This window comes from Thalassophryne amazonica, chromosome 13 (assembly GCF_902500255.1).
Source record: "Thalassophryne amazonica chromosome 13, fThaAma1.1, whole genome shotgun sequence".
NCBI lineage: Eukaryota > Metazoa > Chordata > Actinopteri > Batrachoidiformes > Batrachoididae > Thalassophryne > Thalassophryne amazonica.
The window spans coordinates 84,569,610-84,594,783 of record NC_047115.1 but is presented as its reverse complement, the minus strand read 5'-3'; the positions used below and the strand labels follow the sequence as shown (position 1 = coordinate 84,594,783).

Sequence of the window (25,174 nt, the reverse complement as noted above, 5' to 3'; positions counted from 1 at the left end):
GAGGTCATCCATGTCTTTATGTCTGTAAGACAACAATCCTGCAGTTTAGCTAATTGGTGTGTGTTCCTCTGGCTTCATGGATAGATAAGCTGAGTATCATCTGCGTAACAATGAAAATTTAAGCAATGCCGTCTATAATACTGTCCTAAGGGAAGCATGTATAAAGTGAATAAATTGGTCCCTAGCACAGAACCTTGTGGAACTCCATAATTAACCTTAGTCTGTGAAGAAGATTCCCATTTACATGAACAAATTGTAATCTATTAGATAAATAAGATTCAAACCACCGCAGCGCAGTGCCTTTAATACCTATGGCATGGCATAAACCATTCCAAAGACATATCTTTCATGTTCGTCTGCTTTCAGTAATGCTGGTATTTGGTTAGACTCTTTCTCTCAGATTGTTCTGAGTATTTCATTAGTCACATTCCTCCAAACCATCAACATGTCTATTAGACCCCATCCTACCAGGCTGCTCAAGGAAGCCCTGCCATTAATTAAGGCTTTGATCTTAAATATGATCAATCTGTCTTTATTAGTTGGCTATGTACCACAGGCTTTTAAGGTGGCAGTAATAAACCATTACATAAAAAGCCATCACTTGACCCAGCTATCTTAGCTAATTATAGGGCAATCTCCAACCTTCCTTTTCTCTCAAAATTGTTGAAAAGGGTAGTTGTAAAACAGCTAACTGATCATCTGCAGAGGAATGGTCTATTTGAAGAGTTTCAGTCAGGTTTCAGAATTCATCATAGTAGAGAAACAGCATTAGTGAAGGTTACAAATGATCTTCTTATGGCCTCAGACAGTGGACTCATCTCTGTGCTCGTCCTGGTAGACCTCAGTGCAGCTTTTGATACTGTTGACCATAAAATTTTATTACAGAGATTAGAGCATGCCATAGGTATTAAAGGCACTGCGCTGCAGTGGTTTGAATCATATTTATCTAATAGATTACAAATTGTTCATGTAAATGGGGGAGTCTTCTTCATGGACTAAGGTTAATTAAGGAGTTCACAAGGTTCTGTGCTAGGACCAATTTATTCACTTTATACATGCTTCCTTAGGCTGTATTATTAGACAGCATTGCTTACATTTTCATTGTTACGCAGATGATACCCAGCTTTATCTATCCATGAAGCCAGAGGACACACACCATTAGCTAAACTGCAGGATTGTCTTTCAGACATAAAGACATGGATGACCTCTAATTTCCTGCTTTTAAATTCAGATAAAACTGAAGTTATTGTACTTGGCCCCATAAATCTTATAAACATGGTGTCTAACCAGATCCTTAGTCTGGATGGCATTACCCTGACCTCCAGTAATACTGTGAGAAATCTTGGAGTCATTTTTGATCAGGATATGTCCTTCAATGCGCATATTAAGCAAATATGTAGGACTGCTTTTTTGCATTTGCACAATATCTCTAAAATTAGAAAGGTCTTGTCTCAGAGTGATGCTGAAAAGCTAATTTCATGCATTTATTTATTCTAGGCTGGACTATTGTAATTCATTATTATCAGGTTGTCCTAAAAGTTCCCTGAAAAGCCTTCAGTTAATTCAAAATGCTGCAGCTAGAGTACTGACAGGGACTAGAAGGCAGAGAGCATATTTCACCCATATTGGCCTCGTCTTTCATTGCCTCACTGTTAATTCCAGAATAGAATTTAAAATTCTTCTTCTTACTTATAAGGTTTTGAATAATCATGTCCCATCTTATCTTAGGGACCTCATAGTACCATATCACCCCAATAGAGCGCTTTGCTCTCAGACTGCAGGCTTACTTGTAGTTCTAGGGTTTGTAAGAGTAGAATGGGAGGCAGAGCCTTCAGCTTTCAGGCTCCTCTCCTGTGGAACCAGCTCCCAATTCAGATTAGGGAGACGACACCCTCTCTACTTTTAGATCAAATCAAATCAATTTTATTTATATAGCGCCAAATCACAACAAACAGTTGCCCCAAGGTGCTTTATATTGTAAGGCAAAGCCATATAATAATTACGGAAAAACCCCAACGGTCAAACGACCCTCTGTGAGGGTGTCTGTCTCCTGATCCAATTGGGAGCTGGTTCCACAGGAGAGGAGCCTGAAAGCTGAAGAGAGAAAGAGTCTAACCAAATACTGGCATCACTGAAAGTAACCAAAGATAACGATATGTCTCTGGATGGTTATGAGTAATTTTTCTCTAATAGTTAAAATTTTATTAGCAAAGACAGTCATGAAGTCATTACTAGTTGAAGTTAAAGGAATACTTGGCTCAATCGAGCTCTGACTCTTTCTCAGCCTTGCTACAGTGCTGAAAAGAAATCTGGGGGTTTTTCTTATTTTCTTCAATAAGTGATGAGTAGTAAGATGTCCTAGCTTTACGGTGGCTTTTTTATAGAGCAACAGACTGTTTTATCCAGGCTAAGTGAAGATCTTCTAATTAGTGAGATGGCCATTTCCTCTCCAACTTACGGGTTATCTGCTTTAAGCTGCGAGTTTGTGAGTATACCACGGAGTCAGACACTTCTGATTTAAGGCTCTCTTTTTCAGAGGAGCTACAGCATCCAAAGTTGTCCTCAATGAGGATGTAAAACTATTGACGAGATAATCTATCTCAATCACAGAGTTTAGGTAGCTACTCTGCCCTGTGTTGGTATATGGCATTGGAGCACATAAAGAAGGAATCATACCCTTAAACCTAGTTTACAGTGCTTTCTGAAAGACTTCTACTGTAATGAAACTTATCCCCACTGCTGGGTAGTCCATCAGAGTAATGTAAATGTTATTAAGAAATGATCAGACAGAAGCTTTAGCTTAAGCTTAGCTTTAGCTTAAGATTAAGCTTAAAACTTTCCTTTTTGAAAAAGCTTATAGTTAGGGCTGGATCAGGTGACCCTGAACCATCCCTTAGTTATGCTGCTATAGACTTAGACTGCTGGGGGTTTCTCATGATGCACCCAGTGTTTCTTTTTATTCACCTCTTTTTGCTCTGTATGTACAACTCTGCTTTTAATCATTGGTGAGATCTCTGCTCTCTTCCACAGCATGTCTTTTTTGATTCTCTCCCCTCAGCCCAACGAGTCCCAGCAGAAAAATGCCCCTCCCTGAGCCTGGTTCTGCTGGGGGTTTCTTCTTGTTAAAAGGGAGTTTTCCTTCCCACTGTCGCCAAGTGTTTGCTCATAGGGGGTCTGATCTATATGGCTTTTGCCTTACAATATAAAGCGCCTTGGGGCGACTGTTTGTTGTGATTTGGGGCTATATAAATAAAATTGATTTGATTATCGATTCTGCTTATTGATCCGATTCCTTATCGGTACCTCTTGTGAATTTTCTGTGTACTAAAAGTAGGCCTTATGGGTTTTCTATGTCACAACATTTTACTGAGTCTTAAAGAAAATAATATGAAATTGGTCACTGGATCCTGATCTCGGGCATAAATAAAAAATAAACAAACTGTAGTTTTGTCAAAAGCATTTCCCTTTCAGACATTTTGGCATGAATGTCTCTCCATACCTCTGAGCTGAGCTCAGCCGACTGCTCCATGTCAGCGCAGGACGTCTCATTTTGGGATGAAACAAAAAAGACATTTTGATTGATTGCAGTTTGTTTGTATTACAAGATTTGGAAAGAGGTGTCAGTGATTTAAACGGCGTTTCGCTTTTAATTTATTAATTCCGACTGGGCTCTATAGTTCTAACTTGACTCGCAGAGAGCCACGCAGCATTTGGAGCTGTGTGAACAGAACAGAAGACTATTCTCTGTGTTCACAGGAAACAGTTATTTATTTCTATATTTATTTATGTTCATTGTTACTTGGTTTTATATTTTCTGTTGTGTTTTTAATCAGGTTCTTTTTGTCTCTTTCTCTAAAATTGTATTGTAGCATTATTAGTTATTATTACTATTACTGTTGTTGCTATTATTATTATACAACCCCTGGCAAAAATTATGGAATCACCGGCCTCAGAGGATGTTCATTCAGTTGTTTAATTTGTAGAAAAAAAAAAGCAGATCACAGACATGACACAAAACTAAAGTCATTTCAAACGGCAACTTTCTGGCTTTAAGAAACACTATAAGAAATCAGGAAAAAAAAATTGTGGCAGTCAGTAACGGTTACTTTTTTAGACCAAGCAGAGGGAAAAAAATATGGAATCACTCAATTCTGAGGAAAAAATTATGGAATCATGAAAAACAAAAGAACGCTCCAACACATCACTAGTATTTTGTTGCACCACCTCTGGCTTTTATAACAGCTTGCAGTCTCTGAGGCATGGACTTAATGAGTGACAAACAGTACTCTTCATCAATCTGGCTCCAACTTTCTCTGATTGCTGTTGCCAGATCAGCTTTGCAGGTTGGAGCCTTGTCATGGACCATTCTTCAACTTCCACCAAAGATTTTCAATTGGATTAAGCTCCGGACTATTTGCAGGCCATGACATTGACCCTATGTGTCTTTTTGCAAGAAATGTTTTCACAGTTTTGCTCTATGGCAAGATGCATTATCATCTTGAAAAATGATTTCATCATCCCCAAACATCCTTTCAATTGATGGGATAAGAAAAGTGTCCAAAATATCAACGTAAACTTGTGCATTTATTGATGATGTAATGACAGCCATCTCCCCAGTGCCTTTACCCGACATGCAGCCCCATATCATCAATGACTGTGGAAATTTACATGTTCTCTTCAGGCAGTCATCTTTATAAATCTCATTGGAACGGCACCAAACAAAGGTTCCAGCATCATCACCTTGCCCAATGCAGATTCGAGATTCATCACTGAATATGACTTTCATCCAGTCATCCACAGTCCACGGTTGCTTTTCCTTAGCCCACTGTAACCTTGTTTTTTTCTGTTTAGGTGTTAATGATGGCTTTCGTTTAGCTTTTCTGTATGTAAATCCCTTTTCCTTTAGGCGGTTTCTTACAGTTCGGTCACAGACGTGACTCCAGTTTCCTCCCATTCGTTCCTCATTTGTTTTGTTGTGCATTTTCGATTTTTGAGACATATTGCTTTAAGTTTTCTGTCTTGACGCTTTGATGTCTTCCTTGGTCTACCAGTATGTTTGCCTTTAACAACCCATGTTGTTTGTATTTGGTCCAGAGTTTAGACACAGCTGACTGTGAACAACCAACATCTTTTGCAACATTGTGTGATGATTTACCTCTTAAGAGTTTGATAATCCTCGCCTTTGTTTCAATTGACATCTCTTGTTGGAGCCATGATTCATGTCAGTCCACTTGGTACAACAGCTCCAAGGTGTGATCACTCCTTTTTAGTTGCAGACTAACAACAGATCTGATTTGATGCAGGTGTTAGTTTTGGGGATGAAAATTTACAGGGTGATTCCATAATTTATTCCTCAGAATTGAGTGAGTTCATATTTTTTTCCCTCTGCTTGGTCTAAAAAAGTAACCATTACTGACTGCCACAATTTTTTTTCTTGATTTCTTATCTTGTTTCTTAAAGCCAGAAAGTTGCCATTTGAAATGACTTTAGTTTCGTGTCATGTCTGTGATCTGCTTTTTTTCTACAAAATTAAACAACTGAATGAACATCCTCCAAGGCCGGTGATTCCATAATTTTTGCCAGGGGTTGTATAAACAAAAAAATATATATTACTATTTGTAATACATCTGGGTTTTACGACAACAAACGTTGAACCATTAATTATTACACAGAAAACAAATGCACACAAACGTGCTGAGATGCGAACACCTTAATGCTATCTTTAACATTGAAAACGCCATAGACATGCTAATGCATTACCATCAGTCCCGTTTTTAAGTTAAAATACATCTATCAACTGTTTCAGAAGAACATAAAAGGTTGGTTTAACATAAAAAAGGTTAATATTACTCACAGACATATGCTCTTTTGGGTTTTAGCTGGGAAAAATTAAGATAAAGCAAAATGAAACAAAGAACCAACGAAGCAGCGAGTCAGATCAATGCTTCGTTGCTTCAAGCTTCATAGAAGAGCCACACTGCAGAAACGGTTAATTACAGACCCTGCAGGGGTTCTGTAATCAACGTAGAGACATGATCATTTTCCCGACAAACACCCCCAAAAACAATGGCCGCGCTGAAGGACCTATAAGGGAATCATTAAGCAAAAAGGCTACTGATGTCGGTGGATCGAATCATTTCTTAACGATACCCGAAAACAACCGGTTCTCGATACCCAAGACAAAAGTGCTCTTGAAGAGGACAAACTGATCTTTTACTTAAATTTAAGAACCAATCAAGCAAAAAAAAAAAAAAAGTCAGGGAAAAATGGAACAGCCTGAAAAATTAGGGAATTACAGAAATACTAATAAAAGATGGATGTGGAAAACCCACTCTGGAACTCCACAAAGACATCAAATCTAAAAACTGGCTAACAAACTATTAAAATCTGAACATGTTTGAATCAGTCTTAAAATATAACCAAAACCCCCTTGACCAGCCAGTCAACCTTTGATTCTGCCTCCAACCTTTTTAAAAATAATGAAAACTTTTAACTAACTGATTTTTTAAGTTACTGATGGATTTTGTTATTCATAGGCAATTAAAATGTCTGCTAACTTCTCCCCTTTAAAGATGTACAGAGATATTTGTAGATGTATAGAGGTATTTGTAGATGTATAGAGGTATTTGTGCCAACACTAGTAAAGATGGTTAGGATGAGCACATGCACACTACCGCACAGGCAAATGTTTCAGGCACATGAAAACTAAACATCATATTTGGGTTATTTCAGTCAAAATAGTATTATCCTGCCAATTTGTCATCCTACTGGAAGGTGAGACTTCACATGTGAGACAGATTAATACCTCCCTCTGCTGGGGATTCACAGCATATTACACTTGCTCCATTTTACACAGGGGAAGATAACATATGTGACTGCAACTGAACACCATTTGTTTAATTTTGCAACTTTCAGGTTTTTGGTAAAAGTTGTCAATACTTGTTCATAAAAAAAGAGATGGGTATTGGTTTCTATCCCTTAGTTTTTCAGAAAATGTTTCTGCAGCGTGAAGCAGATGTGAGTTTATGACTCCTTGGATGTGATGCCAATCTATTGCAGGTTCCTTCCCCCATTTGCAGCTGGGTGGACTGAGACAATGCAGATACGGGTCTTACTCAGGGACAGACAGGAAACATGAATGGGAGTCGAACCCAGGTCTAGATATTGGGTCGTTCTGTGCCAACTTACATAAATTTCAGGAACCTCCCAATGTCACTTCCTCAGATTTTGCTGGAAATAAGTCAAAATTGTAGATCTATGCATTTGCACCAAGCATGAAATATATTAGCTTTTAATTCCTCAAAATTTAGGATATAGACCATGGGTTAAAGCAATAAATTTTCATCTGACTGAAATTTTTCCTGGAAAAAAAAATCAATGCCAGCAATTCCCTAAAATGTGGCGTAGTGGAGGCACACACTGTTTTTTCCTCAATAAATACAATAAACACATTACACAGCATACAAATCTATTCTAAATAGCCTCTAAGGAGAGACAGACAAAGCATAAAAAGAATGCAAAACTTGAACATAAAGGTACATAAAAGGGTGGTGGGGGGGGGGGTGTAGTCTTGATTCTGGGGGGTCTGGGGGTGCCCCCCCAGAACATTTTTTTAAAGACCAAGTCAAATTTTGTGTATTCTGGTGAATTTTAACAGGTATGAAGCCTTCTGAAACAAATAAAACTCACTTCAATCTGTGAAGTAAAACACAGTATTGATTATGGGGGGTCTGGGGGATCTCCCCCACAAATTTTTTAAAAGGGCAAGTTAAATTTTGTATATTCTGGTGAATTTAAATGGGTATGAAGCCCTCTGAAACAGAAAACTTACTTCAAGCTATGGGGGTCTAGGGGATCTCCCACAGAATTTGTTTTAAAAGAGCAACAGACCATGGGGCATTCCACAGAAATATGAAATTTCGTTTGACCCATTACTGAACAAAGATCTGACTTGTATCCTCTGATTAATGTTACAAATGTGCCAGAATGCCATTTTTCTGGAAATATTACCTGCACATTAATTAGTAACAGCTGTTTCAAATCTACAGTCTCTGTTTTAATATGACTGTAGTTCTTAACCCTATAACGCCAAGTGTATCATATCTGATACAGGATTTTCTGAGATGTCTGCTTTATCAGTGTGATATTTTCTCCCCAAAAAAAAACCCATCGTATACAATGAGATACTTGTAGTGCACAGACAAACCACCAGAAAAGACAGTGGGGCTTAGCTTAAAAGAAAAAAAAACTGTTTAATTGTGGAGAAAAATGAGCAAACAACCTGAAAATAGGTATTCTTCGGTATTTTGGGGTGCTCAATTCAAAAATGATGTTTTCTGGGTCATAAAACTGGATATTAACCCTCCACGAACCAAAACTTGCACTATAAAAGCAAAATTCTTAAAAATGGGATAAATGTGTGCAACATGAAATTGTGCATGATTTTCATGAACATTTTGGAATATCCAATGAAAGTGATATACTCTTTCCTGAAAAAAACATATTTCACATTAACCCTTTACATGCCTGGAAAGTAAATGTGTATGGTGCACGAGAACTTTAAATTCAAACTGAAATGCCGAGAAAAAAATACATTAATGATATTTAAAGTACCAAATCACTCAATTAAAAAAAAATTAATATTTCCTTAAAATAAATTTGGTACGTGTATTAACTCTTTTAAGTATCATGTCTATTAAGTGAATCACACAATACTGATATGCATCATGCCATGCCACTCAATTAATTCATCTATTAATTAGTGCATGTCATGCCATGTCATGCCATGCCATTAGTCATGCAGGGTAACCAAAGTGTTTTTAAATAGCTCACCCCTTTCATTTCCTCCTGATGTGTGAACTTCCTCTATTAGACATTAAACACCTTCCCTTTGACTCAGTAAATCCATAATGTAGCACAAATTACTTCAAATATCCTGTAGCTAAAATTCTAACTATATTTATCAACTATCTCTGTAAGAGTTACTGTCTATAAATCAGAAATATTTAAATTTTTCATGTCTATTCGGCATCACTTTCCCCTGAATCCAGGTCCGAGTCTGAGTCCAACTCATCTTTGTCCTCTTGTGGCTTTTCCCCAGAATTTGAACAGTCTAAGCACCTACACAGTTCTGTGCAAGGTAGGCTATGTTCAAGACATGAGCATTTCGACCATGGGGCATTCCACAGAATATGATTTAAATATTTATAGAAATGGAATAGAAATATAGAATAAAAATTTTTAACAATTTTGCTCTTATAGTGCAAGTTTTGGTTCGTGGAGGGTTAATATCCAGTTTTATGACCCAGAAAACATCATTTTTAATTAGTACCCCCAAAATACCCAAGGATAGCTATTTTCAGGTTGTTTGCTCATTTTCCCCACAATTAAACAATTTTTAGTGTTTTGCTCTTATATTGTACGTTTTGGGGCGTGGCGTGAACGGTTAATGTGCATATTTATGACCAAGAAAACATCATTTTGAATTTAGCTAGGAATAAGTGTTTTCAGGTTGTTCGCGCATATGTCAAATGAAACTTAATTTCTAGCTAAGCCCCATGGTCTACAAGACAAATTTTGTACATTCTGGTGAATTTTAATGAGTATGAAGCCCAATGAAACAAATAAAAGTCACTTCAATCTGTTAAGTAAAAACAGAAATTTTTTAAGAGAGCAAGTCAAATTTTGCATATTCTGGTGAATTTTAATTGGTATGAAGTCCTCTGAAACAAAGAAAACTCACTTCAAACTGTCAAGTAAAAATTCTTTGTCTTCTGTAGTATTTTGATCTGTTCTAATTGGTAAATGCACCAAATGGATGCTGTGTCGCTGCTGTACAGTCAATAAAATACAAAATTAGGTCCTAAAGCAACTAACAACGTTGTTCTGCTGTGCACAAAGTAACACTGTCACCAGTTTTGAAAACGCATGCGCACTGAAAAACTTGTAAAACAAACTTGGGCTGCAACTAACGATTATTTCAGTAATCGATTAATATTTTTTTGTTGTTGTTGTTTTTTTGTTTTTGTTTTTTTACTTACACGTGAGTTTTGACATTATTTCTTGAAGTGAGTTATTATTAAGGCCTTTATCACGCAACATCAACATTTGAGCTTGTAATAAAGTTATGTTATATTCTCATCAAAAACATAGCTGGAGTAGTGTTTAGTTTTATTTTGCACATACGTACATACATACATTTTGCACACCACAAAGAGATTTCCATCAGGTTTCATCCATTATGAGCATTTTTAGATGCCTACAGAAACTATCTCAACCACTGACAACATATTACAGCAAGAGTCCACAAAAGTATTTTAAAGGCCTGACTAAAGTGTAATATGTTATTTTAATAAGATATTTTCATGAAAAAAAGACACAAATGTGCAGTTTACTGCATTTTATTTTTTTCTTGTGTAAAAACACAGCTTAGATGTGGTTTGACCAAAACAAATTGTCATCAAAATTAAATAAAAAGTTGTATATAATTCTTGTTTTACATTACTTAGTCCACATTTCATTTTATTTTACCTTATGTTATATTAGTTGTGCATATACTCTGAATAATTTACCGTTAAATTTCACTATCTTTTATTTGACTAAAAATTACTCGCACCACAGAAAGCACCTTTTTGGAGTTGCACTCAAATCTCGTAATGCAAATTACGACGACAATAAAGGCAATTCTGATTCTTCTGATTATTATTTTATTAATATATAAATAAAAATAAATAAATTACAATTCGTAATACATTTGACTCTTTTATGACAACAAACACTAAGCCATTAATTATTTATTATACAGAAAACATGCACACAAACTGTGCTGAGATGCGAACAGCTTAATGCTAAGTTTAACATTGAAAACGCCATAGACATGCTAACGCGTTAGCATCTGTCCCGTTTTTAAGTTATAAATACATCTATCAACTGTTTTAGAAGACCAAACAGGTTGGTTTAATATAAAAGGGTAAATATTACTTACAGACATATGCAATTTAGGGTTTTAGCAGGGGAAAATTAAGATAAAGCAACAAACCATCGAAGCAGAGAGAGAAGCTTGAATCTTCGACTGGACTGGGTTGCTTGACACGAGGACGTTTCGCTTCAAATCGCAGAAAGCTTCCTCAGCTAAAATTCTTGCTCTGGTGGTCTGACTTCTGTCTTGACTCTTGTAGAGAAGAAATCAAGAAGTCACAAAAGCTGGAGTTTTAAACCTAACCAGTACCCTCCTACCGAGAGGCAGACTGCTATAGGCTAGTGACTAAACAATAGCTCTAATGAGCACCTATTGTGCTCTAGTTAGCACCCTACTAATGACAAGGCAGCTGTCCCTCCTAATGATGGGACGGACCCTCTCCTGATGGTTCCCTTGACGACTCTGCTGATGACGTGAATGACTCATTACCATGAACAAAAGACTGAAACTGCTTTGACCTGAGTACCCCATTGTAAACAGGGGATAAAGCGTGTCTCAGACCCCTCCCCAGTTAAGACTGGGTTTCAAATGTTTCACAAGAATGCCTCCTTGACCCCTCTCTCAAACGATTTCTTCTCTCTGGCTAAATTTTAACTTCCTTGTCCTCAAACGTGTGGTTAGTGTCTTTAAGGTGGAGATGAACTGCAGACTGAGGTCCACTGGCGCCCTCTCTGCGGTGCTGGTATAGCCTTTTGTGTAAACGTTGCTTAGTCACCTATGTAGTGTTCATTACAGTTTTCCTGACATCTGATAGAATACACTACATTGCTCTGTTTGTAACTAGGGATCCTGTCCTTAGGGTGAACTAATTTCTGTCTCAAGGTGTTAACGGTTTAAAGTAAACTGGGATTTTGTGCTGTTGAAGATCCTCTGTAGTTTTCCCCTACTCGTGCTAAATAAGGTGAGACACGCTCTTCTTGATCTTTGAGTTCATCTCATACAAAATGGGAGCAAAACCAAAAGTGTTGCGTTTATTTTTTGTATACATATATATATTCATATATGTATATGGCATATTCTTGGTGCCACAATATAGCTTTGGGTACAGTTACCTGCGGTTTTCACTGAATTACAAACAAATACATACTGCCATTTACTTTAACATTTTTATTGCAATCTCAGAAGAAAACAAAAGAAAAGCCTCCTCCCCATATATTGGCATTGGTAAGACTTTTGAAAGAAATTTTAATGCCAAATAAATCATTTTTTAGTTTAATATATCCAATGGTGTAAGATTTTTAATGATCCACGGGAACCCGTATAATGATACCATATCGACAGATTGTGGATTAAGAGATGCCATAAGCACCCAGTCCAGCTCAGCAGAAGCTGTTACACAACCCCCAGGACATCAACATGACATGACACAATCAAGAGGTCAGACGTTAGGACTACAACTAATGACTATTTTCACCATTAATGAATTGTAAAGATAATCAATCTGTTCACTGATTCAGTGTCTGTCACACTATGATGGAAATACAGTTGTGTGTGTTGATCTGATCACTTTTATTACAGCTAAGTAATGCTACCTGTGGATTCTGTGATGAGAATCATTCTGTTCTGATTGATTCCCTTCAAATTGTAACCTTTCAACCATCGACAGTTACTGTGTCTCTCTGTCCATGCAGCTCTTACACTAGTCACTTCAAATCCTGAAGGGCATATTCGTTTCACAGGTATTTGGTGCCACTTACTGCTGTGGATGTTTAAGACATGTAAAAGCACAAATATGAGGTGTAACAGTCTCAATCCTGAACATAAGAAAACACCGCACTGCCCAAAATTGGTTGAACAACAGAAAACATGAATATCACCATAAAGATATTTGAACTTCTCACAAATTTGACACTTTCACTACATCCAGGACACAGCTGATAGCCGAGACCAGGGAGCCACTTAAAGGCTGTATCTAAGGCTTGATCCAGGACTACCACAACACACGCTCTGGGAATCCAGACACTTAAATGTTAATATGAATAATATTACTTAGATATACTACAGAGTAATACTTACTACAGAATATGAAAGAAGAATAGAAATATGCTTGATACTGGAATTTAAAAAAGGGAAACCCACTTTCTTGATGGAGCTGCGTGTCTTCTCCTTCCACTCATGACTGCTGAGCTCCAGGGTACAGTGAACATAGGTTTCTCTGTCATATGAACCCAGAATGAACAGTCTGCAGAGACAGAAAGTAAACAGTATAACAAAAGCAAGTGTTATTCAGATTTGAACTGCATGATGACCAAACTCTGAAAAGATGCACCGTATAACCTTTGACGATCATGACATTGGTGGTATCAATTCCAGGATTCTCCACAGACGTTTTTAGCATAGCAGAGCTGCTGACAATCATTACCCGAGGTGATGCACAACAGGGAGCAGTCTTCTCTAAATATACAACTTAAGAGACATAAAATCTCCAACACCAAGTTCTTCTTATGATAGAATCAATCAATCAATCAATTTTTTTTATATAGCGCCAAATCACAACAAACAGTTGCCCCAAGGCGCTTTATATTGTAAGGCAAGGCCATACAATAATTATGTAAAACCCCAACGGTCAAAACGACCCCCTGTGAGCAAGCACTTGGCTACAGTGGGAAGGAAAAACTCCCTTTTAACAGGAAGAAACCTCCAGCAGAACCAGGCTCAGGGAGGGGCAGTCTTCTGCTGGGACTGGTTGGGGCTGAGGGAGAGAACCGGGAAAAAGACATGCTGTGGAGGGGAGCAGAGATCGATCACTATGATTAAATGCAGAGTGGTGCATACAGAGCAAAAACAGAAAGAAACAGTGCATCATGGGAACCCCCAGCAGTCTATGTCTATAGCAGCATAACTAAGGGATGATTCAGGGTCACCTGATCCAGCCCTAACTATAAGCTTTAGCAAAAAGGAAAGTTTTAAGCCTAATCTTAAAAGTAGAGGGTGTCTGTCTCCCTGATCTGAATTGGGAGCTCGTTCCACAGGAGAGGAGCCTGAAAGCTGAAGGCTCTGCCTCCCATTCTACTCTTACAAACCCTAGGAACTACAAGTAAGCCTGCAGTCTGAGAGCGAAGCGCTCTATTGGGTGATATGGTACTACGAGGTCCCTAAGATAAGATGGGACCTGATTATTCAAAACCTTATAAGTAAGAAGAAGAATTTTAAATTCTATTCTAGAATTAACAGGAAGCCAATGAAGAGAGGCCAATATGAGTGAGATATGCTCTCTCCTTCTAGTCCCCGTTAGTACTCTAGCTGCAGCATTTTGAATTAACTGAAGGCTTTTTAGGGAACTTTTAGGACAACTGATAATAATGAATTACAATAGTCCAGCCTAGAGGAAATAAATGCATGAATTAGTTTTTCAGCATCACTCTGAGACAAGACCTTTCTGATTTTAGAGATATTGCGTAAATGCAAAAAGCAGTCCTACATATTTGTTTAATATGCGCTTTGAATGACATATCCTGATCAAAATGACTCCAAGATTTCTCACAGTATTACTAGAGGTCAGGGTAATGCCATCCAGAGTAAGGATCTGGTTAGACACCATGTTTCTAAGATTGTGGGCCAAGTACAATAACTTCAGTTTTATGAGTTTAAAAGCAGGAAATTAGAGGTCATCCATGTCTTTATGTCTGTAAGACAATCCTGCAGTTTAGCTAATTGGTGTGTGTCCTCTGGCTTCATGGATAGATAAAGCTGGGTATCATCTGCGTAAACAATGAAATTTAAGCAATACCGTCTAATAATACTGCCTAAGGGAGCATGTATAAAGTGAATAAAATTGGTCCTAGCACAGAACCTGTGGAACTCCATAATTAACTTTAGTCTGTGAAGAAGATTCCCATTTACATGAACAATTGTAATCTATTAGACAAATATGATTCAAACCACCGCAGCGCAGTGCCTTTAATACCTATGGCATGCTCTAATCTCTGTAATAAAATTTTATGGTCAACAGTATCAAAAGCAGCACTGAGGTCTAACAGAACAAGCACAGAGATGAGTCCACTGTCCGAGGCCATAAGAAGATCATTTGTAACCTTCACTAATGCTGTTTCTGTACTATGATGAATTCTAAAACCTGACTAGAAACTCTTCAAATAGACCATTCCTCTGCAGATGATCAGTTAGCTGTTTACAACTACCCTTTCAAGAATTTTTGAGAGAAAAGGAAGGTTGGAGATTGGCCTATAATTAGCTAAGATAGCTGGGTCAAGTGATGGCTTTTTAAGTAATGGTTTAATTACTACCACCTTAAAAGCCTGTGGTACATAACCAACTAACAAAGATAGATTGATTCATATTTAAGATCGAAGCATTAAATAATGGTAGGGCTTCCTTGAGCAGCCTGGTAGGAATGGGGTCTAATAAACATGTTGATGGTTTGGATGAAGTAACTAATGAAAATAACTCAGACAGAACAATCGGAGAGAAAGAGTCTAACCAAATACCGGCATCACTGAAAGCAGCCAAAGATAACGATACGTCTTTGGGATGGTTATGAGTAATTTTTTTCTCTAATAGTTAAAATTTTGTTAGCAAAGAAAGTCATGAAGTCATTACTAGTTAAAGTTAATGGAATACTCAGCTCAATAGAGCTCTGAGTCTTTGTCAGCCTGGTACAGTGCTGAAAGAAACCTGGGGTTGTTCTTATTTCTTCAATTAGTGATGAGTAGAAAGATGTCCTAGCTTTACGGAGGGCTTTTTATAGAGCAACAGACTCTTTTTCCAGGCTAAGTGAAGATCTTATTTACTGCAGAATACATAACAATCTACACTCTAAATTTACCAATAACTCTGGAATTAACTTAATTAAAACTATGATATTTTTACCTTTAAAATACCATGTTTCCATATATTGGACAATTGGATACTTAAGATCACAAGTAACACCCAAATAATGAGCTCACAACAACATTAATTTAAATTAAAACAGTTACATGTATATCATAGATTTGATTAAAGAATGCTCAGGCAATAACTTCAATTCTTCTTTTATTCATCTTGGCCCAGTTGTTGCAGGCCGAGTCAAAGTTTCTGCCTGAGCTCCTTCAACAGAAATCATAATGGACCTTAATGGAAATAAATGTTTTCACTTTCTTGTGTCGTTGATGTATTTTAAATGTATTTATAATTATATTATGTACCTACATTGAACTTACTAAATAAAATCAAACAATCAACCAATCAAGGCGGTTGTCCAGGATGTGATGTCATTGTGTGACTGTCATGGCAACATTGCCACTGTTTCCTTGTTGGTGAATGTGTGCATTTCACACATGCTTTCACATGGTGGGAGATTTAACAATTTTAAGAGAAATGGAGAGTTTTCTATGGCAACCGGGCTTCAAACTGTCCAGCAGACGGCCCAAAGGAAGTGAATTATTTGGACATTCGGAACCAGGCCAAACGAGCTGCAGCAGCGAGTCGAGTGGAGGGGGAGAGAGCACTTCACATCAGTCCGGCCTGTGGCCCAGAGGAGAGAAGCGCAGTTGATAACAGACATTAACAGATGGTGGCAGCGGAAGAGAACGAGTCATTTGGAGGAAAAGTGGTTAATCACTGAAGTCCCACAAAACAACACACAGAGGATTTTTTTCCCTTTACATGAGGGACCATAACTTCAGCTTGTTGCCAGCGAGCCAGTAACAGCGGCAGAGAACGAGTCCTTTGGACTAAAAGTGTTTAATCACTGAAGTCCCACAAAACAACACACAGAGGATTTTTTTTTCCTTTACATGAGGGACCATAACTTCAGCTTGCTGCCAGTGAGCCAGTAACAGTGGCAAAGGAGGAGTCATTTGGACTAAAAGTATTTAATTACTGACGTCCCACAAAAAACAACACTGAGAATTTTTTTTTTCCTCCTTTACATCAGGGACCTATCTTCAGTTTACAAACCGGCAAAGCGTCCAGTCCATGCCTGAGAGGTGTTGTGTGCTGCAGCTGTCCCACAAAAAAGGTATGTGATGAATAAATACAAACTGTCCAGTATGGTGATTCTCATTTCTTGCCCACAACAACAGATAAGAGTCCCAGTTAGTGACTGAAAGGCCCCCAGGGAGGGTCCTAAACAATTGTGCACACCAGCTGTCAAGGTTCTGGTAGATATATTCAACATCTCTCTGTCCCAGACCAGAGTTTCACCATGCCTCAAGAGATCAAGGATCATCCCTGTGCCAAAGACCTCTGCACCATCCTGCCTCAATGACTACAGGCCAATTGCACTCACCCCCATCACCACAAAGTGCTTTGAGAGGCTGGTGATGAGGCGCCTGAAGCAGACCATTGATGTGACTGTAGATGAGCACTAGTACCCTTTCAGGCAAAACCAGTCCACAGCTGATGCCATCTCCACCGTGGTGAATCAGGCCCTCTCTCACACAGAAAACAAGGACTCCTATGTAAGGCTGCTGTTCCTGGACTTCACTTCTGCATTTAACTCAATCATCCCACAGAAACTGGTGTCCAAGCTGGCTGAACTAGGAGCCCCCTCAGCACTGTGCAACTGGGTCCTGGACTTTCTGACTGGGAGGTCACAGAGTGTCAAGATCAACACCACGTCATTCTCCACCATCATCCTGAACACACTCGCCCCAGGGTTGTGTGCTCAGCCCATGCTGTACATATTGATGACCTTCGACTGCAGAGCCCAGCACAAGATAATCTTGTTAAGTTTGCAGTTGACACAGCAGTGATCTGGCTCATCAGCCAAGGAGATGAGGCAGCATACAGGTGAGAAGTGGAGAACCTGACACGGTGGTGCGGAGACAACAACCTCATCCTCAACACTCAGAAGACCAAGGAGACAGTTGTTGACTTCCACAGGTCAGACCCCCCACCACCCCCTCCCCCTCTACATCAACGGAGCAGTGGTGGAGATCGTCTCCTCCAATAGGTACCTTGGAGTCCACCTCTCCAACACTCTTACCTGGTACACCAACACCACGGCTGTCATCAAAAAAGCCCACCAACGCCTCTATTTTTTGGGGAAATTGGGAAGGGCCAGACTGAACACTGAGGTCCTCAGGGCCTTCTACAGCTGTGCAGTGGAGAGTGTCCTGTCCTGCTGCTTCCCTGTGTGGTATGGTGGCTGCACGGTGGCGGAGAAGAAGACACTGCAGCGGGTGGTGAAGTCTGCACAGAGGACCACTGACTGAAGCTTACTGCCCATCGGAGACATTTACATCTTCAAATGTAGAGACAGAGCGACCTGCATCCTCCGAGACTCCACCAACCCTGCGCACACTCTGTTCACACCCCTTCTCTCTGGAAGGAGGCTGCGCAGCATCCGGGCAAAAACGTCCAGACTGAAAAACAGCTTCTACCCGAATGCTGTCAGACTGTTGAACAGTTGGTTCTGTGAACATTGCACGAACATGCACGTTGTCACTTTCTCTTTAATGCCCTAACGCTGTTGCTGCCGACCCTGTGCCTTGTACATATATTCTATGGCCACAGGGAGTGCATATATTGTACATTGGAAGTTAGATTAAGGTTAGGTTAAATTGTCACTAGATCAGATTAGATCAAGGTTAGATCAGTTGCTATTACCGTCACTAGTCTTAGTTAACTACACCAAGAACTGGAGAAAGTGCATTTCATTCTGCCTGTAAGGGTTGAATGACAATAAAGTGAGTCTGAGTCTTTAATCAGCAGAAACGTGAGTCATGATTGATATCTTTAAATGGCCTGGATGAAGGTTGATAAATAAATTGTCAAATCAAAAAAACATTGTGAGATGATGCCACATTAAACGGCACTATGATGACACTATAATGGCAAGACACCATTATTCTATTGTCTGGGGAGAACCCTGATGGGATTTATTTTCATCACGTGCAGAATACTGAAGAATCAGATGATGTCTGTGGTAAACACTGACGTGAACGAATGAGGCACTATGACTCTTTCAATTTTTAAAATAATTTTCTAGTTAAGGCACAAAGTGTCGTGTTCTCTGGTTCAGGCTGAGAAATGCCCAAACCACTGATGGGCTTCTTTTGAAATGCTACATTTTCTCATCAACGACAAGGAACTAAACTATTTTCAGACGTCGTTTTACAAAATCAGGACACTTGTGTTTGCATTTTCATCAGGCTGTGATGATGAATCCAACTGAAATAAACAGCTAAGATTAAGAATTTATATTTACTCCATGTGTGAATGGTTTTAATATTTGTAACAGCCTGAACTGTAGCATGAGGACTGCAGCTTTCAGTTGTTCAGCCAATCAACAGACAGCATCAATGGACGTATTTCGGCATATGCATAACTTGCAAGAAACGTGTGCCACAAATTGCATAATTTACCTAAAATGTATGGCCCGCGTATGTGGGATGTATCAGCCATATGCTGGCATATGTTGAAAATATTGTGCATGCCCAAAATTTTTCGACGTACTTGCCGTATTACGACATATACCAGCGTGCTTCAACGTGTTATTAACTTATACAAACTTACCCATAACTTAGATGTACGCCAGTGTATGCCAGCATTTTTAATATGGTTGGCATACACTGGCAAAATCATCAAGGTGTGACAGGGTGTAACATACGGTATCTTTAATCTGAGCCTCAGAGAGCTGATCAGACACTTTAACACCATGAGACAGAGTGCAAATGTAAACTCTTTTTTCATTAAATGTATCATTCACATCAGATGGATTTACTCTGCTGCCCAATTATTTATTTTGTTGACTAGTTACACAATGTGGAATGTAATTAATGCCATTGTCTTCTTAGGGACTAATGTTTTGGCATTTAGGTTCCTCAAAAAAGTTGATTGATTGATTGATTGAGTATGCAAGATAAAGGCTGATGTCTGAAGGCTGATGTTCACGCTAGTGGCCATTACAGATCAGCAACAACAAAACAGAGACAACATTATATTTTTGAAGCCACTCTGCATGGCAGTGAGAGGAGTCAGTCATGCAAAGCTTGTTGGAAATTCCTGACTGTGTAGGAGCTGATAAAGTGACCTGTGAGGACCCTGAGAGTAGACAGTCATTTCTGAAAATAATCTCTGACCAGATGGCTCACCGTCTGTGGTCTAATGACCCTCGGCCTGCTTACAGAGGAATCAAAGCTGCATTGTATTCAAAGGCTACACCTCATTCCTCTGCACTCATGACAAGTGAAGGCTCAGTCACCTGCTGTACTGTCCCATTAGGCTGAATACATGGAGTAGTTGTAAAAGCCTGATCTCTGTGCCAGGACGTCAGGTACCTCCAGCACCAGGGTGCTGGTGGCTAACACTGCAGTGAACCGCCAGATGCTGATGAGACTGCAAAGGCAGTAAGACAGTTGATACAGGGAAAAGCTCCAGAAATCTGCTGTATTATAGATGATTTCCTCTCAGTGGGCGGAGATTAGCCCTGCTCGATATATCTGGTTTAAATGATACACGGTATAATTTTGGCAGACGGTAGAGATTTGGACTCCACCGACTAATTGTTATAAGGCCGCTGAGTTTTTCAATCAAGGAAAACTCTTCTGTTGTGAAGCGTCTGTGTCTGTGAACCACTTTGCTGCAGAGGGGAGGGGAGGGGGGTGTTCTGAGCTGAGGCGTGACCACAGAGCCCTGTGGGTGTGACTCTCACTGAGACCAGAGTGTTCATATGAGTTTGAGACGTCTGAATGTCTTCCCCACTTAGCAGTTCTGCTGCTGATATTTGCAAAGCCGTTGTTTATTTATTTCAGTGGACCCACTGGAGGAAGGCAGATGCTCCCGGCGGACTCTAAATGAAACATTTCAGAAAGGACCACATTCAATAATGCAAGTATTTTTAACCGGATTAGAAAAACAAACCCTTCTAGTTAACGACAATTTACCCAGAATGACTTCAAATATGAGAAAATTAAGTATTGTTTATTAATTTTTTTGGTGGTTTCGTGCTGAGTTTTGTAAATGAGGAAAAGTGCCAGTGACCGTCCTGAAAATGGTTCATGTATTCAGAACGGGTGTGCCATCTACCGTTCAAGAGATGAAACTTCAGCCACTGAGCCAACAATAAACAAATTTAATTCTTTCACCAAAACCTGAAATCTAGGCTTGCACCTTAGATCTAACTTCTGACAAATTGTAGATGTAGTATTGAGATGTGCACAATAAATGTTCAACATTACATTATATCCATTTTTGTTTTTTTTGTCATTATTTATTTATTTATTCTTATCAATTAAACTTTTCTAAAGGACCCATTCAGAACCATTTTTACACTTAAGTTTATATCGCGATATATACCATTAACAATGAAGGGAGTAAAAAAAAAAAGATTGAAAGCTTACCAGCTAACGATCGGACGGTGGTGGTGAAGAAAGGGTGGTATAACCCACACACTCGCAGCTTAAATCAGATAACCCGTAAGCTGGAGAGGAAATGGCGTCTCACTAATTTAGAAGAGCTTCATTTAGCCTGGAAAAAGAGTCTGTTGCTCTATAAAAAAGCCATCTGTAAAGCTAGGACATCTTACTATTCATCACTAATTGAAGAAAATAAGAACAACCCCAGGTTTCTTTTCAGCACTGTAGCCAGGCTGACAAAGAGTCAGAGCTCTATTGAGCCGAGTATTCCTTTAACTTTTACTAGTAATGACTTCATGACTTTCTTTGCAAATAAAATTTTAACTATTAGAGAAAAAATGATTCATAATAAATCAATTCAATCAATTTTATTTATATAGCGCCAAATCACAACAAACAGTTGCCCCAAGGCGCTTTATATTGTAAGGCAAGGCCATACAATAATTACGTAAAAACCCCAACGGTCAAAACGACCCCCTGTGAGCAAGCACTTGGCGACAGTGGGAAGGAAAAACTCCCTTTTAACAGGAAGAAAACCTCCAGCAGAACCAGGTTCAGGGAGGGGCAGTCTTCTGCTAGGACTGGTTGGGGCTGAGGGAGAGAACCAGGAAAAAGACATGCTGTGGAGGGGAGCAGAGATCAATCACTAATGATTAAATGCAGAGTGGTGCATACAGAGCAAAAAGAGAAAGAAACACTCAGTGCATTATGGGAACCCCCCAGCAGTCTAAGTCTATAGCAGCATAACTAAGGGATGGTTCAGGGTCACCTGATCCAGCCCTAACTATAAGCTTTAGCAAAAATGAAAGTTTTAAGCCTAATCTTAAAAGTAGAGAGGGTGTCTGTCTCCCTGATCTGAATTGGGAGCTGGTTCCACAGGAGAGGAGCCTGAAAGCTGAAGGCTCTGCCTCCCATTCTACTCTTACAAACCCTAGGAACTACAAGTAAGCCTGCAGTCTGAGAGCGAAGCGCTCTATTGGGGTGATATGGTACTATGAGGTCCCTAAGATAAGATGGGAACTGATTATTCAAAACATTGTAAGTAAGAAGAAGAATTTTAAATTCTATTCTAGAATTAACAGGAAGCCAATGAAGAGAGGCCAATATGGGTGAGATATGCTCTCTCCTTCTAGTCCCCGTTAGTACTCTAGCTGCAGTATTTTGAATTAACTGAAGGATTTTCAGGGAACTTTTTGGACAACCTGATAATAATGAATTACAATAGTCCAGCCTAGAGGAAATAAATGCATGAATTAGTTTTTCAGCATCACTCTGAGACAAGACCTTTCTAATTTTAGAGATATTGCGTAAATGCAAAAAAGCAGTCCTACATATTTGTTTAATATGCGCATTGAATGACATATCCTGATCAAAAATGACTCCAAGATTTCTCACAGTATTACTAGAGGTCAGGGTAATGCCATCCAGAGTAAGGATCTGGTTAGACACCATGCTTCTAAGATTTGTGGGGCCAAGTACAATAACTTCAGTTTTATCTGAGTTTAAAAGCAGGAAATTAGAGGTCATCCATGTCTTTATGTCTGTAAGACAACAATCCTGCAGTTTAGCTAATTGGTGTGTGTCCTCTGGCTTCATGGATAGATAAAGCTGAGTATCATCTGCGTAACAATGAAAATTTAAGCAATGCCGTCTAATAATACTGTCTAAGGGAAGCATGTATAAAGTGAATAAAATTGGTCCTAGCACAGAACCTTGTGGAACTCCATAATTAACCTTAGTCTGTGAAGAAGATTCCCCATTTACATGAACAAATTGTAATCTATTAGATAAATAAGATTCAAACCACCGCAGCGCAGTGCCTTTAATACCTATGGCATGGCATAACCATTCCAAAGACATATCTTTATGTTCGTCTGCTTTCAGTAATGCTGGTATTTGGTTAGACTCTTTCTCTCAGATTGTTCTGAGTTATTTTCATTAGTCACTTCCTCCAAACCATCAACATGTCTATTAGACCCCATTCCTACCAGGCTGCTCAAGGAAGCCCTGCCATTAATTAATGCTTTGATCTTAAATATGATCAATCTGTCTTTATTAGTTGGCTATGTACCACAGGCTTTTAAGGTGGCAGTAATTAAACCATTACATAAAAAGCCATCACTTGACCCAGCTATCTTAGCTAATTATAGGGCAATCTCCAACCTTCCTTTTCTCTCAAAAATTGTTGAAAGGGTAGTTGTAAAACAGCTAACTGATCATCTGCAGAGGAATGGTCTATTTGAAGAGTTTCAGTCAGGTTTCAGAATTCATCATAGTAGAGAAACAGCATTAGTGAAGGTTACAAATGATCTTCTTATGGCCTCAGACAGTGGACTCATCTCTGTGCTCGTCCTGGTAGACCTCAGTGCAGCTTTTGATACTGTTGACCATAAAATTTTATTACAGAGATTAGAGCATGCCATAGGTATTAAAGGCACTGCGCTGCAGTGGTTTGAATCATATTTATCTAATAGATTACAAATTGTTCATGTAAATGGGGAGTCTTCTTCATGGACTAAGGTTAATTAAGGAGTTCCACAAGGTTCTGTGCTAGGACCAATTTTATTCACTTTATACATGCTTCCCTTAGGCTGTATTATTAGACAGCATTGCTTACATTTTCATTGTTACGCAGATGATACCCAGCTTTATCTATCCATGAAGCCAGAGGACACACACCAATTAGCTAAACTGCAGGATTGTCTTTCAGACATAAAGACATGGATGACCTCTAATTTCCTGCTTTTAAATTCAGATAAAACTGAAGTTATTGTACTTGGCCCCATAAATCTTATAAACATGGTGTCTAACCAGATCCTTAGTCTGGATGGCATTACCCTGACCTCCAGTAATACTGTGAGAAATCTTGGAGTCATTTTTGATCAGGATATGTCCTTCAATGCGCATATTAAGCAAATATGTAGGACTGCTTTTTTGCATTTGCACAATATCTCTAAAATTAGAAAGGTCTTGTCTCAGAGTGATGCTGAAAAGCTAATTCATGCATTATTTATTCTAGGCTGGACTATTGTAATTCATTATTATCAGGTTGTCCTAAAAGTTCCCTGAAAAGCCTTCAGTTAATTCAAAATGCTGCAGCTAGAGTACTGACAGGGACTAGAAGGAGAGAGCATATTTCACCCATATTGGCCTCTCTTCATTGCCTCACTGTTAATTCCAGAATAGAATTTAAAATTCTTCTTCTTACTTATAAGGTTTTGAATAATCATGTCCCATCTTATCTTAGGGACCTCATAGTACCATATCACCCCAATAGAGCGCTTTGCTCTCAGACTGCAGGCTTACTTGTAGTTCCTAGGGTTTGTAAGAGTAGAATGGGAGGCAGAGCCTTCAGCTTTCAGGCTCCTCTCCTGTGGAACCAGCTCCCAATTCAGATTAGGGAGACAGACACCCTCTCTACTTTTAAGATCAAATCAAATCAATTTTATTTATATAGCGCCAAATCACAACAAACAGTTGCCCCAAGGTGCTTTATATTGTAAGGCAAAGCCATATAATAATTACGGAAAAACCCCAACGGTCAAAACGACCCTCTGTGAGGGTGTCTGTCTCCCTGATCCAAATTGGGAGCTGGTTCCACAGGAGAGGAGCCTGAAAGCTGAAGAGAGAAAGAGTCTAACCAAATACTGGCATCACTGAAAGTAACCAAAGATAACGATATGTCTCTGGGATGGTTATGAGTAATTTTTTCTCTAATAGTTAAAATTTTATTAGCAAAGACAGTCATGAAGTCATTACTAGTTGAAGTTAAAGGAATACTTGGCTCAATCGAGCTCTGACTCTTTCTCAGCCTTGCTACAGTGCTGAAAAGAAATCTGGGGTTTTTCTTATTTTCTTCAATAAGTGATGAGTAGTAAGATGTCCTAGCTTTACGGTT

General features: G+C 38.9%; 1 protein-coding gene across 1 annotated transcript in view; it reads right to left on the bottom strand.

The window, feature by feature from the left end:
* Positions 1 to 25,174, bottom strand: part of pdzd8 (PDZ domain containing 8) — a 186,376-nt gene that overhangs the window by 109,341 nt on the left and 51,861 nt on the right. The window contains exon 3 of the mRNA XM_034184410.1: positions 13,058 to 13,160. Coding sequence (XP_034040301.1) covers positions 13,058 to 13,160 — 103 coding nt within the window. The remainder of the gene's footprint in view (positions 1 to 13,057; positions 13,161 to 25,174) is intronic.